The 22,395-nt window shown below is 36.1% G+C and overlaps 1 protein-coding gene across 1 annotated transcript; it reads right to left on the bottom strand.

Moving 5' to 3' along the window:
• Positions 1-4,362: 4,362 nt before the first annotated feature.
• LOC139693222 (uncharacterized) lies at positions 4,363-21,544 on the bottom strand. Its single transcript, XM_071591327.1, has 9 exons — positions 21,314-21,544; positions 20,966-21,136; positions 20,148-20,357; positions 19,499-19,711; positions 15,446-15,569; positions 11,676-11,842; positions 10,152-10,281; positions 5,106-5,243; positions 4,363-4,682 (listed from the first exon to the last, which is right to left on the bottom strand). The coding sequence occupies exons 1-9, from the start codon at positions 21,446-21,448 to the stop codon at positions 4,363-4,365; spliced, it is 1,608 nt and encodes a 535-aa protein (XP_071447428.1). The 5' UTR covers positions 21,449-21,544.
• Between the last annotated feature and the right edge of the window lie 851 nt (positions 21,545-22,395).

Raw genomic sequence — 22,395 nt, 5'->3', positions numbered from 1 at the left:
ATACTATTCCCACCCACTTTCCTATAATCAAAGTTAGGTGTTCGTTATTATACATGTGATACGATCAGATTTTTCCATAAGTTCAAGATAATAGTATAATAGCTCTATGATATAATATTAAGATACTCTACCTCTCAGATTTTCCTATGCCCATTACTAGTTAATAACTAGTACTGCAAAACGTCAAGTGAGACTGATTTCATGAGTATGACAATGTAATATTCACCTAAAAACGTATGTATTTTAGATAAGTATGTATGATCATATCCGAATGAATTTAAATAAATTTACCTCAGGTTAATGAATCCATAAATAATATTAGCATGAAGTCATTCGTCTATATTGGAATATAGGTCATAACATTTTTCGAATATCAGAAACGGGGACGCCAACTATCGAATAATATATTTTGTCGAGTATTCTTAAAGAAACCGAATGAAAAATACGGGACAGTAGAACTAATAATATAATTTCTTTACTCTAGGCTTACGACGCCTGTATTATTGGTTAATCTTGAATGTTTGCATCGTAAACAATGCTTATTGTAAATCATTGGACACGGATCTTTGAAATGATAGAACGGAACAGAAATGTTTTCCTTCATTTATCTCTATGTCTATTCAAATGATTTCGTGGATACTACAAAAGCTCATAAATATCTTAAGAAAGGCGGATTCCGATTTTCCATGACTCAATCTCTAATTAAATCTGAGAATTCGCGAGAAAGGTTTTCATATGTGTTATCTGGAATAAGATCCTCTCTTTTAACACCAGCCCATTCCCTTTCCATTAAAAACAACTTCGTAACAAATGAAGTACGAAATGCCAGTGGCCAGCAGACGAGTTACGTATTTTGTGTGTTATTGCTATGTTGAAGACTTAAAATGCTGTGTGAAGTAATGTTTGAAAAACGGCTTTGTACTTCCATAGTTTGTTTTTAGGTCAATTTTTCTGCATACATGAAAACGATCAGCAATTCCGATAAAGCCGAATTTTAATTAGGCAGAGAGCGTTTCAACAGTCGTGAAGTGTTCATTAATGTTTCGGCGAGAAGACTAATTTACAATTCATGCTGGAAAAGAAAATAGAGGATTTAATAGATGTTAAAGTAAGTTCATAAGTCTATTTCGCTAGCTCTTTCAATTATGTGTTTAAGAAATTTCCCAGGCCTGTCGAATGAATGAACGGAACATTCACGACGTAATTATTTTTTTTGTTTTCCACTTTATATCAAAGAATACCTATCATGCTTCATCGCCTAATAAAGATGTATAAAAGGGTTGATTTTTTTCATTTACCCAATTACTAGATTACATTGAAATAGCCCAAAGTATTTGGGATCGGATTAAGATGATTAATTTCCGTATCAATGCATAACCTCACTTCTCAAATTAGTGTAACAGTTGACAAACGAGATGCGAAATCCCTGCTATAATGTTGTTTACTTAGTTTCATCGGCTGTTTTAATAAATTTTAATGCTAGTTCAATTAATGTTGACGTATTGCATTATTTTTCTAGCGTAAGATTCTACAGCAAATCATTCGGCGCACTCTAAAACCTACATAATGTGCGAGAAACACGAATATGAAGTCTGCAGATTGTGCTTAAATTGTCGCGGTCTGTTGATCACTGCTTTCGGCGACAATATTAAATTCCAAAAAATGCTGGAACATGCGATAGAGGATTTAATACATGCCAAAGTAAGTTCAGTTGTCTGATTTTTGTGTTTCAAAAATTTTTTTGGCGAGATATCTGAACTGAATTGGTATCTAGTTTATATATTCCGTCCACTGTTTAAATGTATATTGAAGTTTAGGCGAGATGAGTTACGTGGATTCTATTGTTAATACATAGTTATAGCATATTCAATTAGGTTGTGGAGGATACAAATCATCCCTGGTTTGTGTGTTATACCTACATGGAAAAGCTTACGGAATTCTGGCTGATTAAACATCGATGATCCCAGTGTTTTCTTTGTGTTATATAATCGCATCAAAGAGGGAAGCTATCATTCTAGGAAATACGTAATAACCAATCGAGAAAAGGTCAGTTGTATCTAATAATATGAACTCTATCAATAATGAAGGCAAATTTGGCCAAAAGTTAATAATTCCTGACACATTCCTTGATTAAAATGTGGAAAAAACATTTTATCGTCCCTGCGATCAAACACAGTCATTTAAATGTTATCGAAAATACTACTTTTTGAGGATTGAATGGGGTTAACATTGAAATTGGAATTTAATTTTGTGGATAATTTTTCAAGATATGCGCCTTTTTTTCAAAAGTGTTGAAAATTCAATGTTTCCATCACTTTGCAACTTGAATGTCAAAAAAAAACCTTTCCACATTGAGCAAAAAAATTGGCTTTTTGAGTGAATGATATAGTCACCCCTTCTTACTCTTTGATGGAGTTTTCATCATATATTTATTCGGTCCAATAATAGGGTCAAGCCGATGACTTTGGGCAAATAAAAATCAATCTGCCTTCCTGTGTACTGCAACAATGTCACCCTAACTCTCTAGACATTCCATATCCTTCGCACTAAATCTTGGCAGTGGTTCCTTTTTTTCTAAAAATGATTTACTTCTGTTTATTATTTAACTAATTACATATTTGGCTGTTGTCATTCTTTGGCAAGATAAATAAAATACAATATATTTATATTTTGGTATCCTTACCAAAACTTACATTTAAATTGTAGTCCACCATGCAATAATATGTAATCTTTTTATGAATGGTTGATGTCAGCAATTTAATTGTCTTTAGGTACAATTGTTACTTTTCTGCGAAATGAATGAGTCCCCCATGATTCTAATTAGAAATATATGAAAGAGTTTTGACATAAGGATTTGTTTTCTTGGTACTCTTATTTTGAAATTGTGAAGTAAGGATGTTGATGAATTATGGCATTTTAAAGATTGGCGATACATTTCTGGTGAAACCGAGAAAGAGTATTCTGACGACTTGATTGACAGTGATGTTATTGACAAGTCGGCTGTGTCATACCTGATGACATGATCATTGGCTAAGACGAGGTTGATATTGCCATTAGATGCTCTATTTTTACAGTAGAGGATTTTCATTCATGCATGAATACTGGAAAGTAGCAGTCATTGGTCAGACAATAAAGAGGCAGGTAATATGGTAACTTATTATACATATTCCAGCATTAAAATAATGCACATTCTTGTGGAAAATAAATTTATTATTTAAATCAATTGTACAAATTCATTCAATTCTTCATCCCCTCTTCCTTCCTAGTTCTCTCCCCCTGAAAGTTTAATATGACCAGCAAGCTAATGACATTAGGCAAATGACAATACGTCTGCATTACTATATACTGAACCAATTCCTCCCTTACTTTTTAGACTTTCCACAGCCTCAGACAGCATTTTTTTAATTCTTTTTACTCTATTTTCATTTGTGTTAATTTATTATTTAATTTTTAATGCTTGATTCTACTTAAATCTCAGTATTAATTATCTAACTAAGTTGTATCTGAGTCACCTGGCAATTTTCATTCAAACCTATGTCTCTTAGTGTCAACACAAGTAATAAGTAACAGATAATCCCCATCTTTAACCTGCGGAACTCAATTCCTTTCTCCATGTGGTGATTTCTTGTGTGTAAACTCTAGTCTCCAACCTAAACACCATCTTTTTGCCTTTCATCTCATTCCAATCTTTAATCATCATTGTCTGTTACAACTGCTGCCCTATTTTCCTGCATAAACTCATGGTTTATTATGTCCTCTAAAGGTGGTAAATCCTATCAATTTCTTTCTGCTTATGATTGCTTGGTATGTAGACCAGAATGATGATCAACGGTGTCGAGTCCGTGCAATTTCTTGCTGGAAAGCCTGGGTTTGATGAAAGTAGAGGCAGGGATGTGAGAAGATGCTGGGATATACCTTGGGGAGGAAAATCAGTCCCTCTCTCCCACCTTCTCCCCAATACCAAATTTTGAAATAGAACTTCTTTGAATGGATCGTATTTCATTTCGTCTTCTCTTAGATTTCAGCCATAACATTTTAAGAATCCAATCCACCTGCAAAGGGCAGGGCAGACCTGCCTGTCTCCGCCACACGTCTGACTCTGAAATCATTAGTTCAAGCTCCTCAGACCAGCTGAGTTCCATTACGGAAGAGTCTGTGTGGGCCAAGTGGCTAAAACCCAGTGTGGAAGAAGACAGCAGCTGCTCCTGACCCAACTTGAACACGTTGCTGCCAGAGATCAGTTTGTCCTGGGGTGCCCTCTCATTATTCCCATTGCACCTTGGCTCCTCCATATGAATGACTTCCAACCTGACCGCTGCCTCAGCAGATGATGCTGTTTCACTGCCGGGGATCCTGCCGGCACTACTGGTATGGAGTTGATGAGACAATTCCCACCACCTCCGCACTGTCCTCACTGACCGCTAGCAACTTCCCATTTCCCTTCTTTTTCTCCTTCTCTTCCTCTGACTTGCCTTGTGTGTCATCAGAGATCTCCTTGGAGATCACTGCCTCTCCGACTGACTCCTTGATGGAGAGGCGCAGGTGGGTGCACAGGGAGGACAGCACATGCCTCAGCTTGTAGTGATGCATCTCAGCGGTGCTGGCCATTCCATCCCATGGCCCACCCTTGGATGGGCCCTGGCTGCTTGGGAGCGGTGACCCTGGGGTCTTTTTCAGTATCTCTAGCAAGATCTCCATGCTATAGCAGTTGAGGCTCATTCTGTTCATCTGTAACTGGCGGTGGAAGGCAATTGGTTGGAAAAGTCATCACTGAACTCACAGAAGGGCAAACAGCTCCTGTTCTCTGAGCGCATGGGTGCTTTGGACAGCAGGGCCACTGGATCCTCCTCAGAGAGGTGAAAGCAGCCCATGTCCCTATCCTGGCCTTCCTCCATCTCTCCCACTTGACCCCTGTCAGCCACCTTCCTTGGCTGGGGCACTTCCTCCTGGGCAGGCACCTTGGGGAGAACTGGCACCCTGGTACCCCTCCAGGCCTTTAGCTTGGCCAGGCAGGCACCAGGTGCAGCAGAGGCCCTTTCCGCATCAAGCAACTCAGTATGTGGACACAGACGGTGCTTATGGAAGTTAGTTGTGATACGACCCACCTGACATGGTTACCAGGTGGCAGTGTCCGGTGAAATGGGTCCAGGTGTAGACCATCCCATCACCAACCAGCTTATCCCTCTTGGGTTGAGTCTTCTTGGCAAGGAGGACGGTGTTGGAGGCCCATCTTGGGGTGGCTTCTGTCGGGGATAAAGGTAAGATCCCTTTGTGGAATATGCTGCTGCTGGGGTTGGAGGATGTGGGCAAGGTAGAGGAGGAAGAGTTGGCTAGGGAAGTCAGTTCTGGGAGGAGGTTGAGGGGGTAGGTGGAGTGCAGGGAAAGTTGGATGGCCTCAGCCTGTATTTACAATGAGAGGCTGAAGGCAGGAATAACCTCTTGCTTCCTTACAAGCCAAGAAATAGAGCCATTCTTCTTCACCAGGGTATGGACCTTTGGAGTGATGGGTGTCAGTTTGATGCTTAGTTTGCCATCATCTTAATCATCTTTGTCTTCCTTGCCTCTCCTCACCTTTGTCTCCTCCTCTTCTTCATCGTCCTCATGTCAGAAAATGAGGAGTTTGGTGATAATTGAGGTGAAAACCTTAGAAACATGAAGTTGGGTGGTTAACCAGCACTTCCAAGCACAATTACCATGGTGGAAATACCATGAGGATCACTGCTGGGACTGGAGGATGGCATCATAGAGCCAGTCATAGGAGATGACATGTCCAACTGCCCAGAATAGGATGCAAATAGCTTACTGTTCTCATTAGCCTTCCACTTCAACACTTCATTCTCCAGAACAAGCTACTCATTCTGATGGCATTGCCTTTCCAAATCCTCAGACAAAAACTTCACTCTCTCTTCTAGTTTCCTTTCTGTGGCCAACTTCCTCTGGAGTTGAGCCTCTAGGTCCTCAACTCGGGCTTGCAAAGCTGTATTGTGTGCAAGGGCACTGTTCAAAGTCTGCAATTTCTGTCAATATTCTACCATTTTCTTGCTGTGGTCATACAATTTCACCCTTCATTTCTAATAAATGATTGAGGATGCAATCTAAAAACAGGAAAAAGGAAAAGGAAGGACATTTCCCACTTTCAAAGAAATAAATTTATCGAAGAAAAAAAAGGTACTGAGATAAGAATATTTAAAATAATCCATAATGAAATCAAACTCAAATGACACATTTTTCTTACTGATCATTTAGGTTGTAAGAGTTCCTCTCTAAAAACAAGCTTGATGACACATCTGCTACAACTTTGGAAGTAAGTTGAAAACACTTGCTATGGAAGCAAACAGTACAGTTTAATACAATTATCCTCACATATGAATTTAACATGACTTCTCCTAGAATATATTAATAAAAATAGACTTATTATCCATCAAATATTTATTCAATGAATAACCATAATTTGTTTGCTGTTGGGTATAATAATTACACAGTAAAGACATTATTTCACGAAATCAAAGAGAACTTTTCATTAAAAATGACAGGTAAATTAAAATTAATGAATACATTTTTAATATCAATTTAATGATTTCAACAGTAGATAAGGCAAAGTTATTCAAACAGACATGAGCCCAGGTATCAGTCAATTATCTGCAATCTAATATCTTCCATAAGTTTTTTCCCAAGGCAGTATATGTCCCAGAAGGAATTGAATGTTCAATGGTGGCCATATACTCATGAATAGGTGTTTACTTAATATCTATTTACAATTACATGTGCCTTCCAAAGTTGCAATAATTCATTCTGCAGATAGAAGTTGATCAGAAGTTAAGATTGAGATAATTAATGACTAACATTAACAGCTGGCTATTTGAAAAATCAAGGAGTCAGCTCTGTTAATTTAAGTTTAAATTTAGGGTCTAAGGATGAGAGGGATATTAAAATGGAGATATTATATTATTTATTGTGGATTGTGAAAGTCCAGTTGGTAGAGCATTGGACTGCTGACTAGAGGGTCCCAGGTTCGACTTCCAGGCAAGGCACTCTGGGCACCCGCAGCTCCACTGAAGCTAAAATGATTGTTTGGGTACCAGGTCTCCCTGGGAAACCATAACTTGCAAAGGGGAAGCAACTGGCCTCCCTACCCTGAGGTGGGAATCTTCACATGCTGTATAGGGCTTAGTACTGTGTGATCTCTAAACCCCGTCACCTACTAAACCGACCTTAGGGTTGATTTCTGTGTTTATGGTTTTTTATAGCATTCATCAAAGGAATTAGAGTGTTCTGGAGCTTTTTTTGTGATTGAAAGTATCCCAATGAGAAAAATTCTAGACTGAGTCAAGATGTAATTATTGATTCTAATATTAAGGGTTGTGGTATAATGTGCAATATAGAAGGCAGGGCATTGCTGGCACTTCAGGCAGTGAACCTCATGACATAACAGGCCTTTAATAATTTTAGTGACTGGATAATTCAGCTTTGATTTCATGTTGCTCAGAAATATAATCATTGAAATACTTTTGAAATGTGGGTTTTTAGAAGGTAAAGCGGACAGAAAGGAAAACAAACGAGTATATGCTATTGGTAGATTGAGAGGGAAACGCTGCAAAACATTTTAAGGAGGAAGAAATGATAAAGTCAGAGTTCAGGTCAATCTAATGGTTTCAGCCCAAAGCACCAACAAAATGTTATGGCTTGCAGACTAAACTCTAACAAAGAAACTGCCTTTTTACCAAAATGAACGCTCAAAAAAGTGAATAAAATGCTAGCCAAGGATATTGAAATGGCGTTTATAAATTCCCAACTGAAACAAGTAATTTGGATATTGATTTTACATATACTTGGTACATCTCAACTGATGGTTCATAATAACTAAAAAGGAGACACTGAGGGATGTCAAAAGGCTGTTCCTGATGAAAAAGTCTACCCATAACAGTAGTGAGACCATCTTATCTTGTTTCAGCAACTAATTCTTTTCCCAGGCATCCTTCATCCCAAGGAATCTTAATTACACACTCATCCTTAATTTTTAATTCTTAATTTACAGACAAATAGAATTTTCCATTTTTTGAAGGATCTTGCAAGATCAAAGAAAAGCATTACTGCTGCAAAGATGGTTTTATAATTCCATAGTTATAACCACTGATAGAATTCTTTACATTCTCCTAACCACTACTGCAAACAGAGGTACATAAACTGTAGTCATCAATGGTGACAATAACTCAAGTAAGGTGATGGGATAACAAAATAGAAAGTGAAAATACATATTAAGAGGGAAAATAATTAAAATTCAAATAGCAAAGTTCAAATGTGAACAATACTGATTTCAAAGCACAGATTGCTAACTATGCAAGCAACATCAATATAAACACTCACCAAATTCTCTGCTTTATCATTGCTGGACCTGTCACCTTGCATTGATTTGATTGGCAATTCTATATCCTTTTCTGGAGCAGTAGAGCAACTGCTACAAGTGTCAACCTCCTCTTTGACAAGGATCATATCATTCCGGACATTCACAGCCATATTCTCTTCAGCATCATTGGTAGTTGTATCATCAGCAATCTTTTTTAAACCTTACCAGAAAACTAAGTCAATATAAAAATGGCAGATGATAAAAATTTCAAAAAAAGAATATCACACCGACAAACCTTTTGAGATAATTGAAAAATGAGCAGCAGTAGAAAACCTAATTAATATCAGAGACTTAAATAATTAACTTTGGGAAATAATATTTGTTAAGACTGCAATACATAATTGTTGTATTCTTTCAACTAAATCTTCACTTTGTTGTCATTAATATTGACCATGCCATATCTTCATGTGCCTACTGTATAACTGTCATTTGTCTCAAATGCTGTTATTTGAAGCATATGATTAATAAATGCCATGGCACTACTCAACATCCATATTTTGCATGAAGCAAAATAAACCATGTCCCCTCCTGGCCCTTCCAAACCTTTGTTGCATTGGCTGAGGATATAACTCTGCTCCTTACAAACCACCAACAGGAAAGGTTGATTTTGTAGTCAATGAGAGTTAACAAATATTAAGCCATACCCTGATTTATGTGAAATTCACCTATTAGCAAGGTATTAAAAAGGGAAGAGAGTCAAATTTTCTTGTCATTCCAAAAATAGTTTTCAAGGGGGACATCTGGTACCTTTTAAGGATAAGACAGGGCAGGTGAATGGCAGACGTTGTCCAGAGGTATACATGAGTGGACATGATCTGAAGGCACTCTTCCTCTCTGACCCTTATTGACCAACCGACTAACTCAGACCTTGTCCCACCTATATATCCACCTGACTCCCTAATCTGAGGCAACGTGAGCATAGGGAGGCAGGATAGTCCAAGAAGGATAATCGCCTGGATTATATACCAGGGAATGTACCTCCAGGTCACATTCTGTGACCATTCTTTTATTAAGCTCATAAGTGGATAAAACATATCATGACACATAAGTATAACAACCTTTTCCCCTAGTCAGGGATGCAATTACAGCTTGATTATTGTAATAAATTATTACATTTGTATCGGGGTCCGCAATGCTGATTTTATTATGGGCTGCAAATAAGGCCAATAATGTCTCTGTCTCCATAATTGGTCTCTAATGCGCTATGGCCCATATTTCGGTAGTTTAAAACATCGGGATCATCCATGCCACCTGGAATGGGGTGGCGTCACTGAACACATCTAAAATGTACTTATAATTGGAATACACTCTGGATCCCTGCCATTAATTATCATCCCATAGGCACTCCAGCCACGTGATGGACTTACTCCCTTACCGTGTCCTGGACTAAGAATAGGGTGGAGTTTCAAATTGTAGGTTATCCAGGCAATATATGCCGCTGCCTTGGATATATCCTTTTGTTAGATTCACTGGACCACATCAATAATGTATCTGATCCACTTTAGCACGTATTTTGTCAAGCTGGGCAACATTAATGTAGTGTCCATATGAACCTCCTGATATTTTATTCTCACTGATGGCTTTAACGAGCTCTTTTCAAGATCAAGCAATATTCCTAGGTCCACTTTATGAACTGAAGTATTTGTTTCACCAATGTTGTTTGGTCACTACGCAACAGGATTAGCCAATCATCCAGATATGCTATCATGACTACCTGGAGTTTCTCCTACAGTTCACTTCTAATTGCCTGCACCTTCCATTGCATAATGGCGGGTGTCAATGTAAGACCCATTGGGAGTCTCATCCAAATGTAAAGGATTCCCTGGTGATAAACCCCCTAAAAATGGCGGTGCTGTTGGGTATCTGCCAAAAGGCATCTTTTATATCCAATTTAATCAATTGGATATTGTTGGGAATTGCCTCTAGATTCTGTGCGGCTGAGTGGAGGGTGAACTTTGGAGTTTGGATATACATGATGGATGGAAAGGGGAAAAGTCCCAATTTGACTCAGTGATATCATCCTTTTCAACAAAATCGAACTATGCAGAGGCTGACAAAAAAATTCGCAGTTCACTGGTTTTTTCTTTATTTATTTATAATATTTTCTGCATGTCTTTTTGATTCTTTATTATGTTTAAATATCGTACTGTAAATGAAAAATGTTTTAAAAAAACCTTAGTTTTGTGTCTAAAAATCGTAATATAATTGCTAAAAAAGTATTCTTCAAATTCATGATGCTGTCGTAATTACATTAATTTTTCAGATGATGTAAATATATTACATCATTATTAAATACAATATTATATTTAAAAATAAAAAAACTGCATATGGATATCTTAACAAATAACTTCATAATGGTTTTTTTTCTAAGGTGATACATTTTCTCAAATTACCCTTCGCATTTCTCACTAGTACCCCTGAGATCCCCGCCGCACTAAGAGGGTTAATTATTGTTATCATGATATACATAATTATGCTGAGATTTGTCACTTTATCAATAATTTTTTAATTGAAGAAATTACATAAAAAGGATAATAATGTCACTTTGTTACAAAGTTGAAATTAAAGTTTTACAATCCTTTCCTTAGAGTGAAATAAGCTCTAGGATCTTACATTTTTATGATAATTTTGCAGAGTGTGTCTTCATGTGTGAGATTAGATGACAACGCTGAATGAATGCTTTTGAACAGACATTGCACTTGTGAGGCCTTTCACCAGTGTGTGTCTTCATGTGACTCTTCAGATGATGAGTCAGAGCAAAAGCTTTAAAACAAATGACACACTTGTGCGGCTTTTCACCAGAGTGTGTAATCATGTGTGACTTCAGATGACTTCTCTGAGTGAATGCTTTTGAACAGATGTTGCACTTGTGTGGCCTTAGATCAGTATGTTTAAATATGTGATCCTTAAGAAAACATTTACTAGCAAATGCTTTTAAACATACATCACATTTGTATCTCTTTCCATCAGTATGTGTCAACATGTGCCTCTTAAGGCTACTATTAAGAGCAAATCCTTTGCTACATATTTCACACATGTGTGGCTTTTCTCCAGTGTGTGTCAAAATGTGCCTCTGTAAATGTATCTTTCCAGCAAAACCTTTTAAACACAATGCACATTGGAATGGCCTTTCCCCAGTATGTGTTGACATGTGGCTTTTGAGTTTACTTAAATATGGAAAGTTTTTGGAGCAGAATTCACATTGGTGCTTCTTCTTAAGAGCATGCACCAATTTGATATGACTTTTAAGGTGTTCTTTTCTCTTAAATACCTCCAAACAAACATCACATTTGAATTGCATCACCTTGTTATGGTGCACATGCATTACATGATCTTTGAGAAGGTCCTTTTGTTCAAATACCTTGTTGCAAATTTTACACACATTCGGTTGAGTGGCTGAAGCATTTTCTCCTGCATTATCTTGTTTTTGGTAATCATCTGAAACATTTGAAGGATAAGGTAAGGTTGATATTCATTTAATAATATATTCCTGCAATTAAAGAATTATTTAAACCAGTTTGGATAAACGTATTAATGTAAATAAATTATTATAGGTATTCATGTACACATCATTTCCTGTAAAAAGTCATTGTATGTATGTTAGTAACTTCAGCTGTGCTGAAATCCTAGGAACAAAGCATCTGTCATTAACTAAAGCTGACCTGAATTATGCCTGTGTATAAGGGCTTCTCTGGTTTCGCACCAGGTCAGGTTGGGTAGCACCAACATTTCGACAGCTAATTTCGCCATTGTCTTCAGGGTGAAGTGACATTGCCGGGATTGTGCCCAGTATTTATATGTTTAGCGTGGAGTCCGCTATCTTGTGATTGCCAGAGCCTGCATCCTGTTTGTGTGCACCATATTGAAAAAGATTGGCAGAATCCTTAAGAAACATAAGGTGGAGACAATACATAAACCTCAGAGCAAGTTGAAATCCTTCGTATCCACCGTGAAGGATGACCGGAATCTAAAAAGAGCTGGAGTTTACAAAACACCCTGCGAGTGTGGGAGATCATACATTGGGGAAACTGGGAGAACAGTGGAAAAGCAACTCATTGAACACAAGAGAAATATCCAACTCTGCTACCCCAAGAAATTGGTGGTGGAAGAACATTGCATCGAATTGGAACATAGAATAGAATTCTCCAAGATAAAGGTCCTTTGTCCGGCCAATGGATACTGGGACCGGATTGTCAATGAAAGAGTCCACATAAGATTGAACAAGAACCTGGTAACTTGAGACAATGGATTCCAGATTAGTAATGCATTGAAACCTGTACTCAAAAAGATCACGGAATCGAGAGAACAAGCATCTTAAGCAATCACGAGTGGGCAGACTCAAGAGCAAACATAAATACTGGGCACATTCGTGGTAATGTCAATTCACCCTGAAGACGATGGCAAAGTTAGGTGTCGAAATGTTGGTGCTACCTAACCTAACCTGGTGCAAAACCCGAGAAGCCTTCATCCACAGTATTTGCCAGGAAAGCCTCAGATCATTCGGAATCATGCCTTCTAGCACATTTTGTTTTACCTTCGTCAGAGTCAATATGCTTTTCTCAGGGTAGGGGAAGTGGAGAAATGATGTCATGCTATTATTTTTCAAAAACTGCATCATAAAGAGAAGGGTATAAGCCCAATTTGGCCGCAATAAGGTAGGAAAATCTTTCTTTTCATATGCAAATCTTCAGAAAAAATCCACCAAAAAGAAACGCAAGGAAATTTCAGACATTTAACAGAGTTGATCAATGGTTCTGTGATGATCTTCACCAAAGAGTGTATTGATTTTGTCAATATTTTCATCAGCTACTGATGTTGAAGTGTAGCCTGAATTGGGTTGGTCTTTTGAATTGAATTGGTTCTCAAAAGTATAAATCATTCATAGACTCCGGGTTTCCTTAGAAGAGATTGGCATATCAAGTCTTGAGCATTACTAATGGTTGCACTGGTATTTCATCCAACACGAAATAAAATTATACTGCTGTATTTTACTCTGAATAGTCCATCATCATGTTTTCTGCCAAAATGAAAAAAAATTGTTCCACTGAAACAGCTCTTATTGACTACTTCATGCCAATTTCTGTTACCTTTGGGTCCTTGTTTGTGTATCTCAAAATTTTACCCTTTCTGTTGTTACGTCAATTGCTTACTTCATCCATCATGCTTAATCAAGAAGCACCTTATCCTTTCTAAGTACATAAAGTATGTACTATGAGTCACTCACAATATCTTCAATATCTCCCCAATAAATGAGAGATAAAAACTAGGTTATTTACCTTGGTAATATTTTATTGATAAGATTTAAACTGATATTGCTGAGCAAAAAAGGAATATAGCATGGCCTTGAAGTAAAATGAACTCGGGTTTTTTATTGCAAATAAACAACCAATAAAGGAAAATAGCTAATAAAAGGGTTTATAATTGTCTCGCATCACTGTTCCACATGGGTTTACTTAGTGTTACCCTGATATTAAAACCGTTATTTTTTATACAAGGACTTCAAGAAAGATCAAGAAGAACATTTCTGAAGTAGTAAATAGCATACAGGAAAGGAAATATATCATTTAAAGAATGATATATTTTTCTCTGTGAAGAGAATGTTTAAAATCAGGGAAATTTCATATTGCTGCATATAATGTAAGGAAGAAAATAAATCAATAACAATGGATATGACATAATTAAGAAAAAAATAAGATTTAGACTAAGAAAATGTGAGTATGCAGCAGTTAACATTAAGTTGGGCAATTAATTAGTTTTAATTATCATACATATCTCAGGGTTTCCAGATGATTTGAAATATTCAATAATTGTGTTGGGAACATAAATTGAACATCTTTCTTAGCTAAAATATAATGAATTACTTAGTGGCAAATTGTTTTTGCAACTTTTTATGATGAATTATAATTAACTCTTTATGTATTTTTCAGAAGATATTTAATTAAAATTATTTTTAGTTGCATTAAAAAAAACTAATTAATCACATTTTCACACCAAATTTTTGCAGCATTAAAGGTATCTTGTATATGTATTAGCTTATCTTGATAACTTATTGACAAGATCAATGGTGAGGTGGTGCTGTGTAATGACCTTCTTAAATTCAATTATTTCAAAAAATTATTTTCCTTAGTTTTGATTTGGTTTCATTGAATGACTTATGTACACTTTCACAGACTTAATTAAAAAATATCAACTTTCGGCAAAATTTAATCAAGTTACTAAAGCAAATTGTTTATTTTGCCATACCAAATTATCCCATGAGGACCTTAGGGTAAAATTAAAAGGCACTAAACTAACTCACATCTTAGGATCATAGATTTTTGTGGCATTCAGATGAAAGACTTCTCCTTCTCAGGATATCACCATGCAGGTTCTTTCTCTGACAGCAGTTTAGCCTGTGTTTCAATGAGCAACTTCAGGTTTAAGTACACCAGATCAGGTAACTTTGCCATGAAGATGCTCATTGAAACACAGGCACAACTGTTTTCAGAAAAAAAACCTGTAGGAGGACATCCCGAGATGGAGTCTTAATCCCATCTTAATTTTTCATTAAAAGAATTGTGCAGACATTACAAATACATCAAAAAATTTTGCATGTCAATTTTTTATAAAGCTTAATATTTCTCACAAATGCTTTGGTGAAAGGTTAAAACCAGATATTGAAATGGGGAATGGTTGTTTTGGGTTATTTAAGTTATCATTCCTAACTGATAAAATCTAAAATAAGAATATTCAATCAAAAGAAAAGGCTTAAAAATACAGAAAGGTTAATAAAAGATCTTATTTGAGTAGCTTAATAAATAATATTAAATATATTAATAAATAATTCTAAATACAATGATAATATTACCATTTTTTTGCAATTTATCATACTATTTTAAATGGCCTTTCAGTTATTTTGAAAACAATTTTCAAAAAGTAACTCAGATTTTCCAAAATACCTTAGTAGTACTGCAGGGGTAAATCACCGATAGTTGTATTAAAACTATTGGTGATTAACCCTTCAATCCCACTAGTGTCAGCAGAGTCCTTAGCTTTCCTTACCTTGTTCCTGCAACATATTCCCTCCCAGTCTTACTTCCATCTGAGGAATGTCAGCATCACAATCTTCCTTAATATGAACTTCTTCTTCAGGGGGCATATATATTTCTGCATATTCCAAAGGATCCTGCAAGATCAAAGAAAAAATATCACAGATTTTCAGGATATCATGAAAAATATTTTTGCTAAACATGGTTTTTTTGAAATGAAGAAAAAAAATTGTTAACTTGTATGCATTATATTAACATAATAAATATTTTAGCTGATAGGTCTTGAATAAAATCCCCTAAGTAATTATTTGCTCGATTGTATCATTTTGTTGACAATCCAAAGAAGACCACTGTAGAGGTACCGTATTTCATACTAATTGTTCTAATATTTACCTTATTTGGAAAGTAATTAAAACTTATCACAGAAATTTTTCATGCCAGATTCCATTCTCACAGCTACTATTAACCATTCCAATTTAATTGTAGTTAACCATACTAAAACCTTTTGGTAATTCTGCCAACATTGTCTATGCCTAACACATTATTTAACTTAATCTGCTTTAAAGCCCTTTCTATGTCATCATCGGATATGACTGGACCTTAGCTATCTTCCTCACTGTAAGCTTACTTTTTCATGTATAAACTTGGTTACCTAAGTTCTTAACCATTCAGTTCTTTTTATATTCTTCCCAAGTTTCTTGGATATTTTCTGTCTGAGCATTCTTTATCTGACCCAAGTTCTCTTACTGTGTAATGAAAGTTCTTTAACAGACAGTTTTTCATATTAATCCTTTCAATTCCCTTGGATCTTTTCTATCTCAATTTTCTGACTCAATTTATCTCTGATTATTTGAATAGATCTTTCCTTCTTACTTTTTGATGATGATTTAACCTCGCTAAATAGTACTCAAATTTTGCCCATCTTCTGAAGAATTAATGTGTACTTGCATAATCCTGAGAGCCCTTATTTTATATGCTACCAAAAATTCAGAAAACCAATAACCTCCAAAATGTAATGTGCAGAGTCAATACCAGCCGTACTCTTATAAATGGGCAAAGGATGGATGAGGGAAAAAAGAGAAGATATAAGCAGTAAATCTATAAAAACTTAATAAATGAGTATAAAACCAATAAGAAATAAAATAAAAAAAATTAAAAATAATTGAAATAATTAGATACCATAAATGACAAGAACAATGAAATGGCAAATGCAAATAAATCATGTAGTATCTACCTTGGACAACATAGCATTGACCCTTGCTACTCCCAAGCAACCACATTCAATCAGGGCTTACAAGAAGTTCCCTCTGCACCAGTGGCCCAAAAGTAACACATAATTAAATAATAAAAACAAAAAAAAATACAAACTGTCTAGCTTGGATGTACTCAGCAGCATTGATCCTTGCTTGTCACATACACTCACACTATCAGGGCTTATTGGAGGTTTCCCTCTGCGTCATGGGCTCACTAATTATACATGGGGACATAAAAATAAAAATTACAACAAATGAAAAATAATTATGAACCCTCTAGCTTGGATAAACTATATAGCATTGATTCTTGCTAGAACCCAGCAATCATATTCAATCAGGGCTAATGAGAGATTCCCTCTGCGCTAGTGGCCCGTCAGTCACACGTAATATAAAAATAAAAAGAAAATAATTACAAACTCTATAGCATGAATGTATTAAGCAGCATTGATCCTTGCTTGTTGCATGTACTCACACTATCATGGCTTACGAGAGATTTCCGTCTGCATCAGGGGCTCATTAATCACATAAAATGAAATAAAATTAAAAATTATAATAAATGAAAAATAATCACCTCCCTTCTAGCTTGGATGTACTATATTGCACTCATCCTTGCTTGTCTCAAGCACTTACACTCAATCAGCGCTTACGAGAGCTTCTCTCTGTACCAGTGGCCCATAAGTCATAAGTAATATAATAATAAAAACAATAACTACAAATTATTTGGCTTGGATATATTAAGCACCATCGATCCTTGCTAGTCTCAAGCAATCATACTTTATTAAGGCTGAGGACAGGTTTCCCTCTGCGCCAGTGGCCCACCAATCACTCACTTGCTTGGGTATGCGAAGATGCCTTAACCCTTGCAAAACTTACTCAATCACCCACAGGTCTACACAAGGAATCTCTTCTGATGTTATGTACTGTGACTTGACCTTTGTGAAAGGGTAAGAGGAGTGCCGGGAAGCTCTTGCAGAGTAACACCATTACCATTAAGCATAGAAAAATATTGCAAGACCTCAATTTTTGAAGGGTCTTTGTAAAATGCAGTGAATGTGCATGCCTATAGCGCCTACATATGCCAATCTATTTATGGGTACAATTAAACATAAGTTCTCCCATCATAGAAACACTCAAACCCCACTGTCATGTCTTTTTCTTCATCTTTTCCAGTATCTTTCAATTTATCTATATCTGACTCTGATATAACTTTCCAAGCTATCAACATTCACACATTGAAAAATAATTTTAACTCAGTCTGAACGAATCTTACCAACTATCAACAATGAATTGATTTCAACTGTGGCCTCCCATCATATACAAAATCTTTCATCTTCTTCTCGCTCTGTCTGTGGCTTCTGTTTCTACAAGAACACTTCCCCTTAGATAAAAATACATGGACCAGCTACTTTACTGTCACATAAAAAATGGTTACCCTCAAATACTGCTGAAGAGTAAAATTCTCAAACCTTGAACCCGATATACTCCTCTCATTGAACCACACTGCCTGAAAAGCCCTCACCTTATCATCACTTCTTTTTCCAAATACCATAAAAATAAACAATCTGTAAAGTTAGCCTTTATTGTAATTTCTGCCTTGCCCAGTATGTCAGTCAATTAAACACAACCCTTTCCCTCTTCATCATAACCAATACCATTCTACCAAAACCATCATGATCCTTAATTATCCTATCCTTAATAATCTTGCTTCCCACAACCAATCTTCTGATGACCACTTCTCTGATAAGGTGATTGAAAACCCTTTCAAAACTGGCAAGTAGCAGACAGGTAAGAACTGAGAGATGGCGCATATCTGAGTGCTCCTGTCATTTAAGGCCTTCCAGCCTAGCCAAGCCCACTGAATGCATCAAATACCTGGCTAAAAATAATAAATTCATGTTTCAGGGAAAGAACAAATTATATGTTTTCTATGTAGAGATACTAAAAAGAATAAAGAGGAGGAACAACTAAGTCATCCTAGCAAACACCTAGCATGCCCACAATTCTGGCTTACCTGAACAGTCTTTACTTTGCACAAGATGTCTATTTCCTGTTCTGATAATTAAATCCTGCAATAATTTTCACACAAACCTAATACATGTCATGCTACATAATAGCCATTATCTATCCTAACACTTTGATTTTCTATAGAATCCTGGGAATATCTTATCTCCTCTTAAAAAACTGACAAATCACTACATTAACTTGTTTGAATACACCACCTTTATCATGAGCAGTAATTCAATACTTTTGCCATTTTCATTTGAATAGAATTGCATATGCAGACAATTGCAATAATGCTATTCAGAAAAACCAGTAATCTTGTTTATAAACACTAATACCATCAAGTAAATTGCATGATATTTACAGCAAATTTACAGTAAATACAGATTGCTGGTTGGCGCACAATAACTGATGTCCTGCTGTTTCTGCAACTTGGAGAGCACTGTAACTGGTTTTGAAGCATAGCTTAGAGTCCCTCCTACTTACCAACAGTGACTCAATTCCAATCCTTTCAATAGGAGTGGCATGGGATATGTGATTGCATTACTTTTGGAATACACTGTGTATATATATGGGAGAACATTTAAAGAGAGACTCATCCTGCATCTTATCGAATGAGGGCATTATGGTTATAAATTTGACCTCATATATAAGATCTGGGAGACAAGGTTTATATTAATTGATCTTTGCCCAATTAGTCTTAAAAAATTGAAATGTTCATCACATCTTTTGATGATAACACTGCTTTAAGCCAGAAAGGAAAATTGGATCAAAAGTATAGATTGATAATTATGCTCCCGAAATGCACTCACCAAATGACTTGAATCTTCATTGTCCAACCAATGACTATCATCTTCATGCACTGATGAGCCAGTATCAATTTTCAAAGGAACAGAGCATCCACTGGTAGTGTCAATTTCTTCTTTGACAATGATCATGTCATCTTGCACATCCACTTCACTGCTGTCGACAGCATCACTGGCAATGGTCACGTCTTCAATCTCTTTCTTGATCTCACCAGGGAGCTAATTCAAAGCATATCAACAATATGAATTAATATGGTTTAATGATGATTTATGGTTTTATGATCTAATATGGTATTATAATTGTATATGTTAAACATTTCAAAGTAAGTGATTCAGGGCAAAAAATCTTTTTGGCCAAACTTTGTTATGTATGTCTTGCTCGAAAATAATTTTGGAATCCATTATTTTGCAAAACAATTAACAATTATGACTTCAGGTGCTTAAATTGAATGCATATACAACTCATTCAATGGAATAAACATTATGATGGTTCACCATTTCAGTGCAGGTTTTTGAAAGGCCAGAGCAATTTGCATCCTATTGCACTTCTTCTCCATGCTTAAGAAAAAAGAACTTAAACTTCCAAGACACTATAATATTAATTGTGAAATAGAATTGGTTATGATTGCAATGGATAACTGCTCAATTCACTCACCTGAATATTCACTTCATTGCAATTGTTAACGGCCATAAAATTCATTCCATGGACTGGTGAATATGGGTTCTTCATCTCAACTGATGCTGTACCCACGGAATGTACAGCAGATTCCACGGTACTACTTGAAGACCACACTTTGTCTGATGTACCATCAACCATATGCTCTCTAGGATTATTATTGTCTTGGGTCAGGACATCACTCACCTCCTTATAAACAATAAAAACAGTAATCAAATTCAGTCGGTTTGGTAGGTGATGGTAGCATTCACCCAATACTAAGTCCTTCATGGCATTATGTTAAATTCACCTATTACCGTGGACCCCATTAAGAAGTATAAGGGAATCGAACCCAATCCCACTGTTCGGTAGTGTGAAATTGTCAAATAAGAATGGTTCTTGAATGATTTGAATTATTTTATACATAGATATGACAGGGCGTAATGAAAGGATGTTCAAAAAAATGATCGCATTTACTTTGACATGGAGCGCAGTTATGAACAGTGCGGGAACATGGTCATTGAAGATGCAAGATGATTGAAATAAAAGATAGGATGCTTTTGCATATGTCGGTTTGAGTGGTGAAATGAACAGTAATTTAAACAAAGTTACTTTTCAAAGCTTACATACTCAAATAGTGCACATTTTTGCCACAAATGATAATGCCTGTGATTGATAACAAACTTATCACTCACAGGCATTATGAGATACGGGAATGAATTGTACAGCATATAAATCAACACAGATGCGACGAAATATATTCTTTTGGGGCAAGATATGATTTTGTTACATCGTTCAAATTAACGGATGCAACTGACCTCTTGTCGATTAGTTAACCAGCCTTCCGTCACAGGATTGAACCCCTTTTGGATACGATTGTAGTAAACAAACAGACACTCTTCACATCGATGCTTAAATAGCCGGAATTCCGTAAGCTTCTCGATGCAGTTCGAACAAATCAACCAGGGATAATTTGCATCCTCCACAACCTGATAAAATACATCAAAACATTATTTTGACATTATAATGCTGAAATCTACTCTAGTCTACTAATCACTATAGTTTTCCCCAATACCTTACGTATTCCATGAACTAATTGCTTTTAAGTACAACGAAGATCTTCAAAAAATATTTTAGAAAGGACATCACACACACAATTCACTTACTTTTACATTTATCAAATCCTCTATAGTGTTTTCCAACATAAATTCCGATTTATTATTCTTATCGAAAATGTTTATCAGAACCCCACCACTGTTTAAACACAATCTGCATACCACAAAATCAATTTTATCACACATTATGAACGTTTTAGATTACGTCGGATGATTGACCGGAGAATATAACGTTAAATATATAAACATCTGTCAAAAATTACGTGAAATATTTCGATTATTCACACAATACAACATCAGAAATGCTTCGACAACTTGAGATTGGCATTTCATTCTTCTTATTTTTTCTCCAACACAGCAGTTCATGTGCAAGAGCAAAAGGGTCGATAAAAATGACCGACTCTTTGGAGGAAGAGGATCACAATTCCGCATATTACACAAGTAGCCGAATCCCACTCGGTGATTCACGTCTAATCCAGTAACAAAGTAAATTTAAGGCGGAATAAGTGTGTGTGTAAATAGATTTGAGCAGAATGGAGTGTCACAGGTGTCGGACACGGATTAACTGAAGTACCTAACGGTAAATATATGATAACATCGTTCCCAATTTACTTGAATTACTGTTCAAAATTGATAAAAAACCTTAGTAAACAAAAAAAACTCCCCAGCTGGGCACTTGCGTTTGGTTCTTCATCTGTTCATTTTATTTCTGCGGTATTTCTTGTAAATCAAAGCAATGATACGAGTAGAGTCGATCTGAATCTGGGTCAGAACATATGAACATATTTCGGAATTATTAGACGTATCACGAAACATTGACAGTTAAAATTACATAAAGATTATTTTGAGATCTTCATTATCTGATTAACCATGACAAACAACGTTCAATGTAAACTTGACATTGATTCAAATCGTCAGAAAAAGATTCAGTTCGTCAAAGTCCCGTTCCTACGGGTCGAAGATTTATTTTGATGTGTATTCAGGTGGGAACAGAATGAAGAGACGGTTACATGGAACTTGTAATATTTTTAATACACTATATGTCTACGGCGCACAATAACTTTCGCTTGTATAAATACTGGGTTATTCTTACATTTAGCAATCATCAGCAAAACGTATCTGAATCTTTTGAT

The sequence above is a fragment of the Hetaerina americana genome, unplaced genomic scaffold (assembly GCF_022747635.1).
Source record: "Hetaerina americana unplaced genomic scaffold, ioHetAmer1.1.p SCAF_45, whole genome shotgun sequence".
Taxonomy (NCBI): Eukaryota; Metazoa; Arthropoda; class Insecta; order Odonata; family Calopterygidae; genus Hetaerina; species Hetaerina americana.
The sequence above is the reverse complement of the archived record's forward strand: the minus strand, read 5'-3'. Positions and strand labels throughout refer to the sequence as shown.